Genomic DNA, 17,815 nt, shown 5'->3' on the forward strand with positions numbered 1-17,815 from the left:
AGTCCCATACAATGTTTCTTAACAATTTTAAATTATGGCTTTTTTTCTGGTAAATTATAGACTTTCAGTCAAGCATCATCCCTATTTATCCTAGGGTCATGGTTCATACATACCTCCTTCTCTTCAGAATAGAATAGCCTTTAAAACGGACACATTCACATTTTCCCTATCTTGTCCCTGAAGGGGAAAATTTTGAGAGAAGTCGGGATTTTTTGATTTTTTTCAAATTTCAATCCCCTCTGGACTCCCCATGTTAACGCACATATCTCAAAATCAACTGGGAAATACTGAGGATGTACTAATGTGTGTACAAAATTTCACGCTTCTATCTTGAATAGTAAGGGGGAGAAAAATATTTAACCATGAGCTACGAACATCCCCAAAATACCCCAGATGACCCGGATGTAATATAAAAATTTCCTCCGACATCCCTATTTGTCCTAGAATTATGATTTGTACATTATTCTTTTCAGAATAAAACAGAGTTTCCAACGATAGCATTCAAATATCTCCATCGTGTAGACTATCCCCTGTTAAGAAATATCCCCTTTTAATATTTCACGCCTCTGTACCGTTTCTGTTTAAGGACAAAAATCTGAAACAAATCTGAAAAATACTAAGGGGTGCAGTAAATGAGTGTCCAAAATTTCAAACTTCTAGATGCAAAAGTAAGCCCGACAAAAAATATCTTCAAATACTCCAGATTCCCGTATAAAATAGGATTTCAGGTAACAGTTTCCTGAGACATCGCTATTTATCCTAAGATCATGGTTCGTACATCATTCTCTTTAGAATAGAACAGTCTTTCAGATGGTACAATTCATATATCTCCATCTTAGGCGGGAAAATCGAGAAGAAAGCTATTTTTTGTTACAAATACCCATTTTTTTCATTTTAGCCCCTCTGGACCCCACTGTTTTCACGCAGAGATCTGAAAGCATCTGAAAAATACTAAGGGTGCACGGAACAAGTGTGCAGAATTTCAGTCTTCTGAACGCAAAATGTAGGCCCGCCAAAAATTAGTAAAAATAGGCACAACAAAAATATTTTTATGACGTCATCACATCCTATGTCTCGACGCATAGAGGCGTGAAAGCATATGTAACGTGGTCTACAGTGCCTTCAGTTTTGAAAAACGAAGTAAAAAGCTTTATTGGTACTTTTTTAATCGAGTAATGGAGATTTTATCCTATCACCTAAAAATAGATGATATAATTTAAAAGGTTAAGTGTTAAGGAAAAAGTACAGCAACGATTATCAAAATGACACTTTTTTTTCACAAAAGTTGCTGATATTTGGCAGGGACATATTTTTAAAGAAATTGTAACTAGCTTGCGGCATGAAATACATAAATTTTGCCTAAAATTATAAAATCCTAAAAAAAATCCGGAGAGGGGATAGGACACTTCTAAATACGCCCCTGTTATCTGGGAACAAATATATAGACGCGCACACAAAATAATCTTCGTCTTAAATGTCGATGGTGATTTCCACGTTGAAATAGTTAACGAATTACAATATAAACCCTATGTTACGAAGAGAAGAAAACAGGATTGCCCTGTTACCTGTCCAAAACATGATTTTCCCTAATTATCCTCTGCATGACACTTGTTTTCATACTATGCTATACATACTGTACATTCGAGTCTCATTGTTATAATGATTATCATCTTCCATAATCGAAATAACGGGACGTTACTTATTTTCACTTTAAATTATTTCGGAATTTGATTTAAATAAACGATTTTTATTTAAAAAATCAAGTGATTTAAATCAGACTGATTTCAGTCAATCCACCCTAGTTTCTATATTCTAATTAATATCTGTTATTAAGATTACTTGCAAATATAATAATAAGCGTAATAGCCATTAGTTAGAACATCTACTAAGACCTGTTCCTAAGATGTGTTAAAAAAAGCTGGAAACCGCATTGAAGTCTACATAGCATGCTCCGTCTTTGCACGAAAAACGTTTTCTTTTGCAAATTTACCTTTTGAGTAAACTTTAATCACATGTCACATCAAGAGTTTTGGGATGGCTTCACAAGCAGCAAAAAGCAGTATATTCACTAACTTCTAAAACTCAAAATAATTAAAAGAAATTAATAGACTGCTTTTAATATGTGTTGGTATATGATTGAGCACAAAATTAACAATAAAATTGCAGTAATACAAATAATGCTTTAGTGCGGTTTTACGGATACCTGTCCGCACAATGAAATTTTTAGGATACTGCAGCAACTACAGAATTGTTCTACGACCTTCTGACAACGTTCTGAAAGGCCATGGATTAGATAGCGGTAGAACTTAGTGGGCCGTAAAGCGAAGAGGGTTTCATGTGCAATTTACACCTCAACTAGGGGTTAGAATTGGCGTCCTCTAAGGGGTTGTCCAAGGAATGGAACAGGTGATAAACGGACTGTGCAATCCGGAGAGTATGGCGGATGAATAGTGTTTCCCATCCAAGACGTTGAATTGTGTCCCGGGCCATCTTAGCCCCGTGGGACTTTGCGTTGTCCTTTAACAGGAGGACACCTTTGCCTTTCAGAAGTGCTTGCTCCAGAGTTGGGTTTTTCTTGAACACTTCTCAACTGCTTACAGGACACACTTGTATTAATACTCTGACCAACTGGTATATGTTCCCGATTCACGATGCCTCAAGCAGTTCACTAAACACATAAGAGGACCTTCTTGTGTTACTGTGCTGGTTTTGGCTGTTTGGAACCTGTTCAAGGGATGCTAACCAATGTTGACGATGACTTGGAGCTTCGTACAGGACCCATTTCTCATCATATGTTAACACCCTGTCTAGAAATGACTCCTTCCTCAGATGAGACAGCAAAGAAACACAGGCGTCTGCTCATGTTGCCTTCTGATCCGGAGTACAATGAAGTGGGATCCATCGACCCAACTCTCAGTGCTTCCCAAGTTGATGGAGGTGCTGCCGAATGGTTTCTCCATTCACACTGAATTGTAATCCCAGTTCCTCATATGTCTGGCCACTGTTTGCCTCAATTGCTCCGTGATGATCTTCGTTTTGTACATATGTTGGCCTTTTGGCATGTGGTGCGTCTTCGAGTATTTCATCGCCATCCTTAAACTTGCTAAACCACCGCTGCAATGTCCGCCAAGTGACAACACCCTCAGCAAAGGTCTGACGTATCTTCCGCCTCGCTGCAGCGGCGTTTGACCCCAGTTTGAGCTCGTACAGCATAACGCTCTTATGATGCTTTGTGGAGGCCACATGTTCACTCTGTCCTTACGTAAATTTACGGTGTAATTGGACTGCCACAACCAGATAGTTTGTTGGATATACCCACACCAACAACTGACATTCGCCTTATCTCCATTTGCATTCAACTCACGGTGTGAGGGTCAATTGAACACAGACCTCCACAAAAAGCGATAGAACTTTCTTGGTTGCCTTTTTACATTCTGCAATATTAAATGGTCTAACATGTTCCTGGCCGTCGAGATGGTACCCAAAATAATGCCCCCATGCTGCTTCCTTCCTTTCCCATCTCTTTCTTCGGGTCCACTTACCTGGGTAGTGTGATTGCCGATGATCCTCCTACATTACGGTCTAATATGGCCATGGTTGCCAAAAAGCCCAGAAATATAATTTTGAATCCTAATTTATTTAACAAAAGTCCTGACATATCATGTAAATATGGCATGCCATCATATCATTAATATAATTCAATTAAAAATATATATGGTATTTGCTAGAGGTCGAATTTTGAGTATCTGAATCTACCAATCTGTTCGAGATTATATTTTCATATTGTATCATGACATTAAATTTAAAACTCCTTTGGAAATTTGTAACACATTTTTTTCTCTGCAGGTTGTCCCTAGTCTCCTAGGAATTAATGGAGGAGCCATGTTAGGTGTCTTTTCCTTAGGGATGTTCTTCCCTTGGGCAAACTCAAAGGTAAGTCATTCTAAACGTCATTCTACCTGTTGTGAATATACCTATAAATATGTAAGGTTATTTGTCTTGGTGAACATTGGCTAAATTATACACTTATTAAGGAGGTCAATTTTGAAAACTTTAATCTTATCACTAAATTCTCTCGTGTTTCACACAAACGTGGAGGTGTATGCATCTTTGTTCACAATAGTCTAAAAGCTTCTGAAATAGATATTACAAAATTCACCTGTGAATTTGACTTTGAAGCTGTAGCCATTAAATTACCAAGTGTTAACATTTGTATTATATGCATTTATAGGTCGCCATCCGGCATATTTACTGTTTTCTTAAAGAAACTCGAAAGTCTTTTGGACTTCATACGAAAAGACTTTGAAAAAATGATCATCTGCGGTGATATTAATGTAAATTGGATAGTGGAAGCAAAAAAGAATGTGTACTGTACAAAAAGATCTGCTGAATGTGTACAATCTCCAAGCGCTAGTGGATGTACCGACACGTCAAAATAAAAGTGAGCTAGATCAGTTCATCATTAGTAAAAACCAATTTGCCTATAACCTTGAAGTATTTGATCCCGGTTTCTCTGATCATGATGCGATTATTTTAAAAATCACTTTAAACAATACCACTGTTCTTAAGTCTAAAGTATACACAGTTACAAAGAGAATTTTTTCCAGTCACAATATGGAATATCTAAATTTCTTGCTTTCTCACGAGTCTTGGAACGGCATATATAATACGTCTAACACTGAATGTAAGTTTAAATACTTCTTTGAAACTTTCTTACATTACTTCAATATGGCGTTTCCAAAAGTTACTCGTAAAATCCGGACGTCATCTACTAAATCGTGGTTAACTAAAGGCATTAAAATTTCTAAAAGTAACCTATTTAGATATAATAGGTAACTCAAAATAATTACATCACTTCCTCACAGGTTTCGAAATTAAATTTTTAAGTACAGGAAAATATACAGAAGAGTAATTAAAACAGCTAAATTACTATCAAATAGTTCCACAATACTTAATTCTACTAATAAAGCTAAAACTATGTGGAAAATCTTAAATGGTGGAAAAAACAACAAAAAGAGCGACTTTGAGTATGTTAAAGTTGGGGACAAAATTATTAAAGAACCTAAGCGGATTGCAGATGTCTTCAATGATCATTTTCTAGATACTGTACCATTACCTGATCCCATACAAGCGAGTTATGACGACTCGATGAAATTTCCAATGCATTCACATACGACTTTTTTTAAATTCCAGCAACAGTAGAGGAGTTATTGAAAATATTGTGTAGGATGTCTAATTCGGGATCTTCAGGTTTTGATGAAGTTCCAGTGACTGTTATTAAATTTTGTTTTACTTTCATTGTAAATCATCTCTGTTATTTAGTAAACCTATCTCTTGAGAAAGGATATTTTCCATCAGTGTTAAAAGTGGCAAAAGTAATTCCTCTCCATAATAAGGCGAGTATGTATGATGTAAGAAATTATCGCCCAGTCTCCATTCTTTCCACGTTTTCAAAAATTTTTGAATATGTGATGAAGTCACGACTCTGCAATTTTTTGCAGTCATGTAACTTACTATCACCATCATAACATGGCTTTCAAAATAAGAAAAGTATTGAAACAGCCTTGTTTGATTACTTGTCCAATATAGCTCTTGAATTAAAACTCAGTAAATATGTTGTTGGCCTATTGATCGACTTGTCCAAAGCTTTTGATACAATTGATCATGCTATTCTTTTAAGCATGTTGTATGCTTATGGTATTAGAGGTGTAGCTCACAGCTGGTTTCTCTCTTATTTATCCAGTAGGCAACAAGCGGTACAAATATCAAAATTAGCTGCAAATGGGTTTCAAACAACTTGTTCGTCTTTATCAACTGTAATCTGAGGTGTTCCTCAAGGTTCCATTTTGGGTCCTATTCTCTTCCTGATATATATATATATATAAATGACTTGTTAGAATTTATGCATCCAGTAAAATGTATTCTATATGCTGATGACATCAGTATGATAATATCAGGAAAATCAATAGAAGAAGTCGAGAGGAAATCTGACATTTTTACGGAGAAATTAGTAAAATGGTTAACAGCGAATAGATTAATTATAAATCATGATAAATCGATCCTCTTACATTTTCATTTTCCAGGAAAACCGCGTATATCACCTAGAATAAAAATATCTTCTAACTTACTCCAATATTCTTGCATAACAAAGCTTTTAGGTGTAATCATAAGTGATGTTCTTTCATGGTCTGCTCATTTCTCCATTTTAAACAAGAAACGAAGTAGCGTGTGTTTTGCCTTATACAAACTTCAAGGTACTGTGTCGAGAGAAGCACTTCTTAGCTTTTACTACGCCAAGTTTAATTCATTAATTAACTTCGGCATAATACATTGGGGATTTGCTGAAAATAGTTTAAGCACTTTCCGATTGCAAACGAAAGCGATTAGAATAATTTTTGGATTACCCACAAAATCGACATGTAAAAAGGTTTTCATAGAAGCAAAAGTTTTAACACTTCCCAGCTTATATATCTATAAATCTATTCATTTTACTGTGAAAAACAAGCATCTTTTTGTCTTTAACAAAAATGTTTATAGCCATAATTACAAGACAAGGTAGTGGCATATTTGTGATGCATCAAAAATGTGCTAATATAAGCAAAATCTTGTACATGAATTGTGTCAGATTGTATAATAAACTTCCTCTGTACTTGAAAAATATGACCATTGTTTCCATTCTTGGTAAGACTTTATATAATCTATTCACTGAAAAGTGCTATTATACAATTAAAGAATATTTAGATGACTCATTAACTGAAGAGTTGGTAACAGATACTTACCCGTGAGTACATGCCTGGTGTGGTACAAACAGTTACCTAATTAGATGTAAATTGTCATGTTTTTATACTTAATATATCCTATTATGTGGTTTTGGAAATATGCATGATGTATACCTCTGTTACTTGACAATATTGTATGTTTCTTTTCTTTCTTTTTTTTCTGACAACTGTAACGCTTACATGGGAATTTCTCATGCTTTGTAAGCTAATGAAGCAGGCAAATAAATGAAATGAAATGAAATTAAATTAATGGGGAAAATATTGCTTCTTTCGTGGTTCCTAAGTGGCTTTTACATGGCAGAATAGTTATGCTTATTTATTTGGATTATTTTTAATAATAATAATTTTGAGGAAACGATTATTTTTTAGGGAGCTTTGTACGGAGGATTGGCTGGTCTCGCGTTTATGTCGTGGATAGCGATGGGGACTCAAGTTCAGATCGCTGCTAAAAAGTTGTCTTTCCCAACAAAACCAGTCACAATTGAAGGCTGTACCTATGTTTTCGAGTCTACAAATTTGACAACTACAGCAGTGAACTATGGAGATAGGTAGGAAGTTTGATTTTTTCTGGAAATGGTTCTACGTACATCATTGAGTTTACTATTGAATAAAATTAAGAAGTCACTATATTTTATTTTTGGTTTGTTCGTGATTTTAGAAGTTAACGCTTTCGTTTAGCATCCAGATTATGAGACCTTTCCGAAATGTTTAACATCATTAAGTAATCTCACAGAGCTAAATGCTCAAGTTATTCTTTGAATATTGTTCAGTTCATGATTACCAAAGGCATAATATGCATTATCATTATGACGATTTTTATGTTTCAGTGAGACAAACCAAGTCACTAAAACCACTACTAAAATGAATATCATTCAATCTCCGAGCTAATATATTTGAAGCAAACGTAGTCTTTCTACTCAAATGGCATTTGTGTATGTGTCTGTCTGCGGGATAAATCTCGTAAAACTTCTTTTTTTAGTATTTGTTATGTGGCTTTGTCCAAATAGCTTTACCTATATCTATAGCTGCAGTTCATAAAGAATATGAAGGTGAGAAGGGGTAAAATCTAAGTCATGTTTTAAGTTTACTCACACTTACAAACCAATTTCCCAGCAACAATGTTTGATTTTGCTTAACAAAGTCTATATCGCCTCTAGGTCGTTTCGATCATTCTCATTGCGTATGGTCAAATCGATCAAGGACAAATACATAAAAAAGCAGGTCCCTTCAAATTTCGAAGTCTACCTATTAAATAATATTAAAAGAATTATGGATAATTTTCAGAATTTTTATTAACTGATGCAGTTTAGCGTATAAGCTATTTCCTTTGAGGCTGTCCAATAACGTGTTTGCATGGAGTGATAATTACTGAAGAATTAAACAGTGATTTACATCACCAAATTAATACCATGTTTCATGATAGCTTTCGTAAAATATATATACAGTATATATTCGGTTTTGGTAGTCTATAGCATATACAAGTTGTTGAAGGTTTGTAATCACCCTGGCTATCTGAATGTGTGAATTGTGTCAGTCGAGAATGAAGGGAAATTTAACTTAAGTTTGCGATTACAGTACGTAAAAAATATTTGAATTCGATAGAATATCAACCATAGTGGCCTTCTGTTTTTGCTGACGACTGTAAGTTATACAGAAAAAATATCATGTCTCCATGACACAATTGCTCTACAGGAAGACATAAATTACCTTATAGGCTGGTGTGAAATGTGGCACTTGAAACACAACAGTAAGAAATGTGACAGTATTACTATTACTTTGGAAAAGTCTCCAGTTCCCTCCACATACCATATCAACGATTCCCCTATCACACATTCTGCTAGTCAGAATGATCTTGGTGTCATCTTTGATTCATAACTCACATTCTCTGACCACATCTCCTCAGTACTAAAGACTTCAATGCGCATGTTGGGACTTCTTTATCGATTCACAGAACTACTCACTGTTTCTTCATTAGCAACTTTTCATAAAACTTGAATAGCGCACAAGATCGAATACTACTCTCCCATATGGGTCATGGCAACACCTACACATTTCTCCAGACTTGATTCTGTTCTCAATTTCTTCATCGCTATAGTCCGTTTTCGTGTTCCTGCACTTCGATCATTATCTAAGAAGGAACTCTTGCGACATCTTAATATTCAGACTCTTGAAGTCCGCAGAATTATCTCTGACCTGAAGTATCTACACAAAATAGTTAATGGAAACTTCAGATCGTAAATATTACTTCAGGAACTATCCTTCCGTGTCCCTTCTCGCATCACCCGGCATGCCCATCTATTCCATCCTGCCCGTCCTAAGTTAGCTATTATACAGAGGTCTCTTTTTTATATAGAATACCAAACTGTTATAATCAAGTAACGAGAGATGTGGACATTTTTTCGAGCTACCGAGTGTTTGAAAGAACAGTTACACAAGTTTTGATGGAATAGTTTTACTTTTACACTCTTTTTTCTATGTTGTTGTTATTGTTGTCTTGTTTTTTCTTTCTTTTGTCAGCATGTTCCTGTGTAAAATGGCAAAGTTATGTAAATTGAACAAAATCAGCTAATTCTTATTGATTTTGTGGTGCTGATCACGAATTTGAAAGTTATTTTCGAATATTAGCTCTACTTTTTGTTTTACAGGCATGTCTAATAATAACGCTTTAAAAATAAATATATTCGCTTCGTTTGGGGTAAAATGTTACACTGATCCGGCAACACTGGAGAAACTATATGAACGCTTGGTTTCATTGTGTTCCTTACCTCAGTAGTGTTTTGCTATTGTTAGAAGATACTGGTATTTCGAATGTATATTTTTAAATAGTTGTCGGATCTATTTCAAGTGACATTTTCAGGATTTCAATAAACAAAAATACCGCGAAATTGTGTAAACAGTGCGGATAGCTTCTGCTACGTGTGTGGGAAAGTGACATTTTCTTCACAAAAGCAGACTATAACACCACTAATAAGAAAAAGCTATCAATATTACTTTGGTTGTAAAATTGGAGACCAAGATAAATCTTGGGCACCCCACATTGTGTGTAACACTTGTGCCAGTAATCTAAGAAATTGCATTAATGGGAAGGGGCGCTCAATGCCTTTTGCAGTGCCCATGATTTGGAGGGAGCCAAGCGACCACATCAGAGACTGTTATTTTTGTATGGTTCCTTCCGTCAAGAAGGGAATTTCCACGAAGAAGAAGCGGGCCTTGATCTATCGTAACATTCCTTCTGCAATGCGCCCTGTTCCACATGGAGAAGGACTACCTGTTCCTGGCCCATCTAAAGAATACGATCTTTTTTCTGATGATGATCAAGAAGTTGAAGCTCCTGAATCAAGTACTTCAAAGGACCCTACGTTTGTTGTAGAAGAACCTCCATGTAAACCACATAGACTTACTCAAGAGGAACTAAGTGATCCAATCAGAGACTTGGACCTCTCGGAAAGCAAAGCCGAAATTTTAGCGTCACGCTTAAAGCAATCGGATTTATTGCAGGAAAAAGCAAATATTTCAGTGTATCGGAATAGGGAGAAGATGTTCACTTCACTTTTTACTCTGGAAGACACACTTGTGGCATGTACAGATGTAAATGGTCCCATGAGGGCACTTAAAATTAATTACGAACCGACGGGGTGGAGGCTCTTTATAGATTCGTCCAAGGTGAGTTTAAAGGCAGTGCTTTTACATATTGGAAATGAACTTTCTTCAATTCCTGTAGGTTACGCAGTTCATATGAAGGAATCTTATGAAAACTTGAAACGTTTACTTCAAGCCATTAAATATTACGATTTTCAGTGGCTTAAAGTAATAGCACTGTTGCTAGGTATGCAGTTAGGGTATACAAAGTATTGTAGCTTTATATGTGAATGGGACAGTAGAGATCGTGGATCTCATTACCGCAAAAGTGATTGGAGTACCAGAGAAACTCTTTAGCCGGGAGTGAAAAATGTGCAGCATGAACCACTGGTAGATCGTAACCGAATTTTGCTTCCCCCTCTACATATTAAATTAGGTCTTATGAAAAGGTTTGTTAAGAGCATGAACCATGAGGATGAGGCCTATAAGTACCTAAGATGACAATTCCCTCGATTAAGTTGTGCCAAAGTTAAAGACGGCGTTTTCATAAGGCCACAGATTAGTCAACTATTCAAAGATCACAAGTTCGACGAAATTCTCCAAGGTGAGGAGAAAGCTGCGTGGGAAAGCTTGAAGAGTGTTTGTTCACAGTTCCTGGGAAGACACCGAGCAACAAATTACAAACAACTGGTAGCAAAGTTGTTATTGTGCTACGAAAATCTTGATTGCAATATGTCTCTGAAACTCCACTTTCTTCATTCACATCTAGACTTCCTTCCCGAAGATTGTGGAGCAGTAAGTGATGAACATGGTGAGCGTTTCCGTCAAGATATTGCAGCCATGGAGAAGAGATATGAGGGAAAGTGGAGTTCTAACATATTGGCCGACTACTGTTGGACTATTGCAAGGGATGCTCCAGATGTAACCTACAAAAGGCAAGCCAAGCGAAGACGCTCAAAATAAAATAAACATGATCCTGTACAAGGGATCACTTGAAACTTTTGTCTACATTGCAGTGTAGCTCTTGCACAAAAAGGTATTTGTACATATTTTTCATGTTTTGATGTTAATACTGATTTTTATTACGGAATTGTTAATGTTTAACTTGACCACGGTTACTTTATTTTCTGTATCGCTGTGAATCTGGTATTTGCGCAATTTTGAAAAAGGAAGTACAAGGATATAGAAAGCTATAGGTTAGGGTACTTCTCAACTCCCCAGCTTATCACATCACAGTGAAATAGATAAAGAAAAGTGAAATGTAGGTTTTTACAAGGATTTTGCTTAAATGTTCTATAAATATTAATACATTTGTATATATACAGCTGCTGTTGTACAGCGGGGGACACTTCTAAATGGTATAGCCATATGGAGATTTACGGCTAAGGTGTACCATTTAGAAGTGTCCCTCGCTGTACAAGGGCGTTTTTTCCACAACCTGAGCTAAGAAAATTCTTCTATTATCATTTCCTTTCATATTATGCTTAAATGAATGTAAAAATCGCAATTGCAAAGAATTTACATACTTTCGATCAAAATTTGTTGAACAGTGTAATATGCACCATATGAAACTTTACTCTAGTCCCTACTGCTTGGATTTAAAAGCAGTGAAATTTAGTGCAGAATCATCGATATTTATAAAACAGTGAAACTGGTAAAAAGTTAAGGTCACAAACATTTTCTAGAATAATAATAATAAACTAGAGCTAACTTTTACAATATGCAGCGTGATTAATGTATTTGAAAAATAAAAATTGAACAGCACACGCAGAATGCTTCCATAGTGTTAGAAAGGGCTTTTTTTAATAGTAAGGTAGAATTATTTTGTAAATAAATGATAGATGTAAATAATAGTCTATGTCACATTTAATTGTGCATTTACATCCATTTGTTAATGAGTAATGATAAATTTAATGCAAGGAATATTTCTCCTTAGTTTTAGTCTATTCATAACAATCTGGTTATTAGTTTCTTTCTTCTGACGCTTATCGTATAGCAGTACAAATATTTAAATAACTTTTGATTCAATTAAACATTTCTAGTGATTTTCATTGGTTGATCAAACTAAACTACACTTGAACAAAGTGTATGATTTCAATTTAAATATCATAAAATTATGTTTATGAGAGTAGTCAGTATTGTAGCAGAATCCATTATTGAAGTGACGAGATGTATCTACGGCAGATTTCCCGAAGTAAATACAATATATTTAGTCCCATTCCTGAGCCCTCTTAAGCTATATCGGAAATGCTATAAATTTACATTACATGCAAAGGTGGTAAAATACGACAGTTTATTCACTTACTTAATTTATTTAAATTAATTCGTCCTTTTATGATTGTTATTATTATTACTGTTGCAGCGACGATGTGTTTGTGTTGTATAGAATCTCTTACATGTGGTATACTGCACTGGGCGTGGGTTCGACTCTTGCGGTTGGATTGCTTGTAAGCTTCTTAACAGGACCAAGAGATCCAAAAGAAATTGATCGTACGCTGCTTTCTCCAGTAATCCATAGATTTCTGCCAAAAAAGCTACCTGAGGCTGTTGATGAAGCTCTCTTAACGGAAGAGGTAAACAATAAATCTTATTCAATGCATATATTTATGACTTCAAATTACATGTCTTGTATAAATGAAAGTCTCTGAAAAGATGCAGAAACTGTTTGTAGGATCTCTATTCTATTATGGTTTCTTGTATAATCACCTTAATCATTGGTAAAGGTAAAGGTAGTCTTTCGTTGTTACATCATATTCGAATGCTTTTTGAGAAACACTATTCATAAATATCAATTTAAAAAGGAAATATGGGTCCTTCTTCGCGACAGCAGAAAAGGACCAAGATCTACATAGACGTGAGAATCATTTTCATGGATTTAGCGCAATGAGGAGGCGATGTACTCCAAACTATACTCTTACCTCTTTTCCTCCCTTGGATTTCTCAGAGAATCAATTTACACAGGCAAAGTTCATTGTTGAGCCGCAACGAAAAGAGTGTAGAACACCATTTCTTGAGGCAAACTAACGATAGTACACGCACTTGGAAGGTAACCGCCATATACCATAAACTCCACCGCGAATCACAATTTCTTTTAACATTACTGATATTTCTTGTTAATGCGTCATTGTATCAGGTAGTTTAAATAGTGTTGAGCCTTTTGTGCACGATATCGTGTTAACGTCCCAAATATCAGTGTCAGTCAGGTCTAACGTTACTTGACAGATGACACATGAAGTTAGTAATTGTGAGAAAAGTGTCGGGATTCATGTAATCAGATGAAAGATTTTGCACCATGAAGAAAAGTGAACTTTCCACAAATGTGCTAAATTTTACAATTTTATTTTGATAAAGACACGTGAAGAAATTAGCACTGTTTATGGACAAGATATTTTATCAAAAGCAACAGCCGAAAGCTCGTTCAGTCGCTTTCGTTTTGCAAATTTTGATGTTCAAGATACTCCTCACAGTGAGCGGCCAATCTCAACAAAGTGAAGAATATTCTGGGAAAAACTTAGCAAGAACAGCATGTAAAGAGGCATGGCATCGTCAATGTCCTAAAAGAGCCTTAAGCCATTTCTAGAAAACTAATTACAAAAAGAAGCTGGGTCATTTGGCACCATATGACCTGAGTCAAATACTTTTACCTAATAATATTTCTGCCTGCGAATCTCTATTGAAACAAAACGAACTCAAATCATTTCGGAAGCAGTTAATCATGAGTGTTGGAAACTGGATAACCTACGACAACAATGTACGAAAAAGCTGTGGACGAAGCGAGGACAAGCTTACAGCACAATCTTTGGCAGAGCCCACATGGATATCCAGGAAGCTTATGCTGAGGTTGGAAAGGTATTGTATAACATCCGTGTAAATCTTAAAATATAGCAACACGGTCAAATCACATAAAATCATACACGATAATTTATATCACTATTAACTTTTTATTGTCAAGACTCCATTAATTATTATTTTCTTTTCTAGTTGTTATAGTAACGTTTTTAAAAAAAGCAATTATATGATGTTATGACAACTATAAAACCAACATATATTTTTAACGATTGAGATTACATCTTATTTCTTTCTATTTAGAATCAACAACATATAATTTCCTTCTTTCTTCTTCTACACGACAGATTGTGTATTTTTATGCACCATTATCCCAAACTCATAATATAAAAATGGAAGTAATCCAAAGCACTAATTCAATGATACACGATATCGTTGTAATTGTGCACCACGAGATGTTGTCTCTGAGCAGGACGACATATCGGGATATGTACTGTACTTTCGACTATCAACGCGAGTGCACCTAGAAATTTAAAAGAAAATGCCAGAACTTGTCAACAGGAAAGGGTGCCGTATATCACGCTGCGAGTACCAGACCGGATATATCTTTAACGATCCGTAAGAAATTGAAAGAACTTGACTGTGAAACTTTAATGCATCCATCGTGTAACTTGGACCCGGTTCCGTCAGATTATTATTTGTTTCAGGTTTTGCATAACTCTCTGAATGGTGTTTAGTTAATTTGAAAGGAAACCTAAAGAAACCACGTGTCAGTGTTTTGACCAGAAACCACAAGAACTCTTTACTGGCGAAATTATGGTGTTGCCAGAAAAATGATAGAAGGTCATTGAATAAAATTGTATATATATTGTGGTTTCATAATGTGTTTTAAAATCACAATAAATGTATTAAAATGATCAACACTTTTTAGACAACCCTATCATACAAAAGTAATATTGCGTTTGCAGTTGTTTATTCTAACTTGCCTTAAAACTTACAGGACAATTGGGTAGTTGTTTTGAAGTTTAATAGCCCTTATTGGGGCAATATGAGACATGGTCTACGAGCATAACATGAATTCAGACCACCGGAAGTGGCAAACCAAGCCTCTCACTTACGACGTGAATAATCGTATCTTGCCTACAGTTTGTTCGCGTTGGAGATATACATTATTTAGGGTGTACAATTGTCCTACAATAAACGATTAGCTGCAAGGGAAAACTGTTGAGCGCGTGGTCTCAGGTTCCAATTCCATTGACACATAATCTTTGGAGTTCCGTCAGTTATTAGAGATCTACTTGAGCTCTGTGCAGAATACTAAAAAATGACAATGATATCTGATACGAGATGGAAAAAATGAAATCTTTGTGCTTTACGTCCCACGGTTATGCCGGTTTGGCTAAAGGAGACGGTGATTATGAGAAATGAATGAAATGGTGGGCTGAAGAAAGTGGGAGGAAACGGGAGAACTACGAGAAAACCCACGAGCACGGTATTTGTCCACCACAAAGTCCACACGGTGAGAGCTGGGATAGAACCAGGGACCCCAAGCACAGGAGCTGATACGAGATGATGAGGGGATAGGCTGCTGATTCAAATCTGCTAATAGACAAGGTGTTCGTCTTATAAGTTTGGAAGTAAACTACATTTACTCTTTCTAGTTGCCAGTAAAAATCCATGCTTCCTTCTCACACTATTCTTTAATGTTTCTTTTTATGACACTTTGTGTCGAATGCTGTTCAAAATAGTAGTTTTTGATGTAACTTCATATCTTACAAGGGACATCACTCAAGTGTCCGGCTCCGATTTCAATGAAAGTTTCTTTCTCTGATAGAGGACATGTAAGCATTATTTGTGATGACAGAAATTTTTGCCATAATGCATATTTCCTAACTTTATTTTATATAATTTTTAAGAGTTGTGATGTGGTTATTAGAGATCACTGCAGGAGTCCCTAACTGTCCTTTATAAACGGAGTGTTAATGTAAAGGAAAAACCATGTGGATACATATAAAACCTAGGGGGAAGTCGTATGGTAGGTATGACCTTGACGGTAGCCATCTTGAAATCCGCCATTTTGAACTAAGGTAAAATTCCTTAAATAGGAATAGGGTAATATGATACATAATTTCGGGCTAGAATTTAATCAGGAAAACAATGATGAAGTTAGTTTCAAGATACGCACATTTGAGGAAAAGTTACAGGCATATTAATTGTTTATACTTACTGTGTGTCTAAGTTTCTTACCTCCGCTTCTAACCCGCGTATTAATTATAAGAAGAGGATAAAAGCTTCAGTGCACATTAGAAGCAGTCCTAAATTCATATTTTTTTAACTATAGAACAAAAATAAGCATGTCATTTGATTGCTGTTAAAATATGGTATTAAAATGAGGTGTCACATGCTATGGTTTTCATTTTTCAAAACTTCACTTTAATTCAAAATGGCGGATTTCAAGATGGCTGCCGAGAAGATTACTCTTACCGTACCACTTCCTTCTAGGCCTAATATATATTACCGAAGCTTTTATGCACTTATTATCATTAATACGCGTGTTAGAAGCGGAGTCAAGAAGCAAAGGAGGAAGAGGGTGCACATAGGAAGTGTAAACAATTAATGTGCCTGTAATTTTCCCCAAAATGTGCGTATCTTAAAACTGACTTCACCATTGTTTTCCTGATTAAATTCTAGCCCGAAATTATGTATCATATAACCCTATTTCCCAATTTAAAAGCTTGACCTTAATTCAAAATTGCAGATTTCAAGATGACTGTCGTCAAGGTTATACCTACCATACAACTTACCCCCAGACTTATATGTATCCACATGGTTGCTCTTCACATTAACACTCCGTTTACAAAGGATAGTAAGAGACTTCTGCAGTTATCTCTAATAACCATATCACAACTCTTAAAATAATTTTAAAATATAGAAAACATGCAGCATGGCAAACATTTATGTCATCACAAATAATACATATATGCCCTTTATTAGGAAAAAAAACTTCCATTGAAATTGAGCTGGCACTTGAGTGATGTCCCTTGTTAGTCTAATTGAAATTTGATAATTTGTGTAAAAGTTTCTTAGGAACTTTTCATCCATCCAATCAAATATTCTTTAGCACTCTCACATATCATCAAAAAAGCTTCCGAAATTTCTTCTTTTATCCTTTTTCCATTAATAACCAGAGCTAAGCGAAATGCTTTCTTATGATAATATTTGAAATGTGTCTTTGTTTCTGTTTCTAATTTTGCTAGATAGTTTTTACTAACGCAATACATCAGATATATACAATGAAATCCTAAATGTTCTTTTTTAACCATTAGTATTTTGTCTTCTTTCAGCCAACCAAAATTGAGCTTACAACGGCAAGTGAAGTGGGTACTGAAGAGGAGAAGAAGAGGATCTCTGAAATGTGTCTCTATGACAATGTTCAGCGTTCAAAAAAATAACGTATTTATAGATTACTTTGTAGTGCTCCACTATGTGGGTTACAACAGTCAATTCTATGGCTTGATGTGCAATCCGCAGTTCATTTTAATGTTATGAAAGTTTGTTGTAAAACAGTTGAGAAATTTATATTGTTTAATTAATTTTATCAGTAGTACCCAGATTAAATATCTGTACTTAAGTTCATTTCAAAACATCATTATAAATAAACCATGAACACT

The 17,815-nt window shown here is 35.4% G+C and overlaps 1 protein-coding gene across 1 annotated transcript in view; it reads left to right on the top strand.

The window, feature by feature from the left end:
* The window catches only part of LOC145667970 (sodium-coupled monocarboxylate transporter 1-like), a 50,545-nt gene extending 32,949 nt beyond the window's left edge, over positions 1–17,596 (top strand). The window contains exons 11-14 of the mRNA XM_081735395.1: positions 3,847–3,933; positions 7,149–7,327; positions 12,721–12,931; positions 17,489–17,596. Of these exons, the coding sequence (XP_081591521.1) occupies positions 3,847–3,933; positions 7,149–7,327; positions 12,721–12,931; positions 17,489–17,596 (585 nt within the window). The remainder of the gene's footprint in view (positions 1–3,846; positions 3,934–7,148; positions 7,328–12,720; positions 12,932–17,488) is intronic.
* The last annotated feature ends 219 nt before the right edge of the window (positions 17,597–17,815 follow it).

Source organism: Thermobia domestica, chromosome 13, assembly GCF_964235325.1.
Source record: "Thermobia domestica chromosome 13, izTheDome1.hap1.1, whole genome shotgun sequence".
Taxonomy (NCBI): Eukaryota; Metazoa; Arthropoda; class Insecta; order Zygentoma; family Lepismatidae; genus Thermobia; species Thermobia domestica.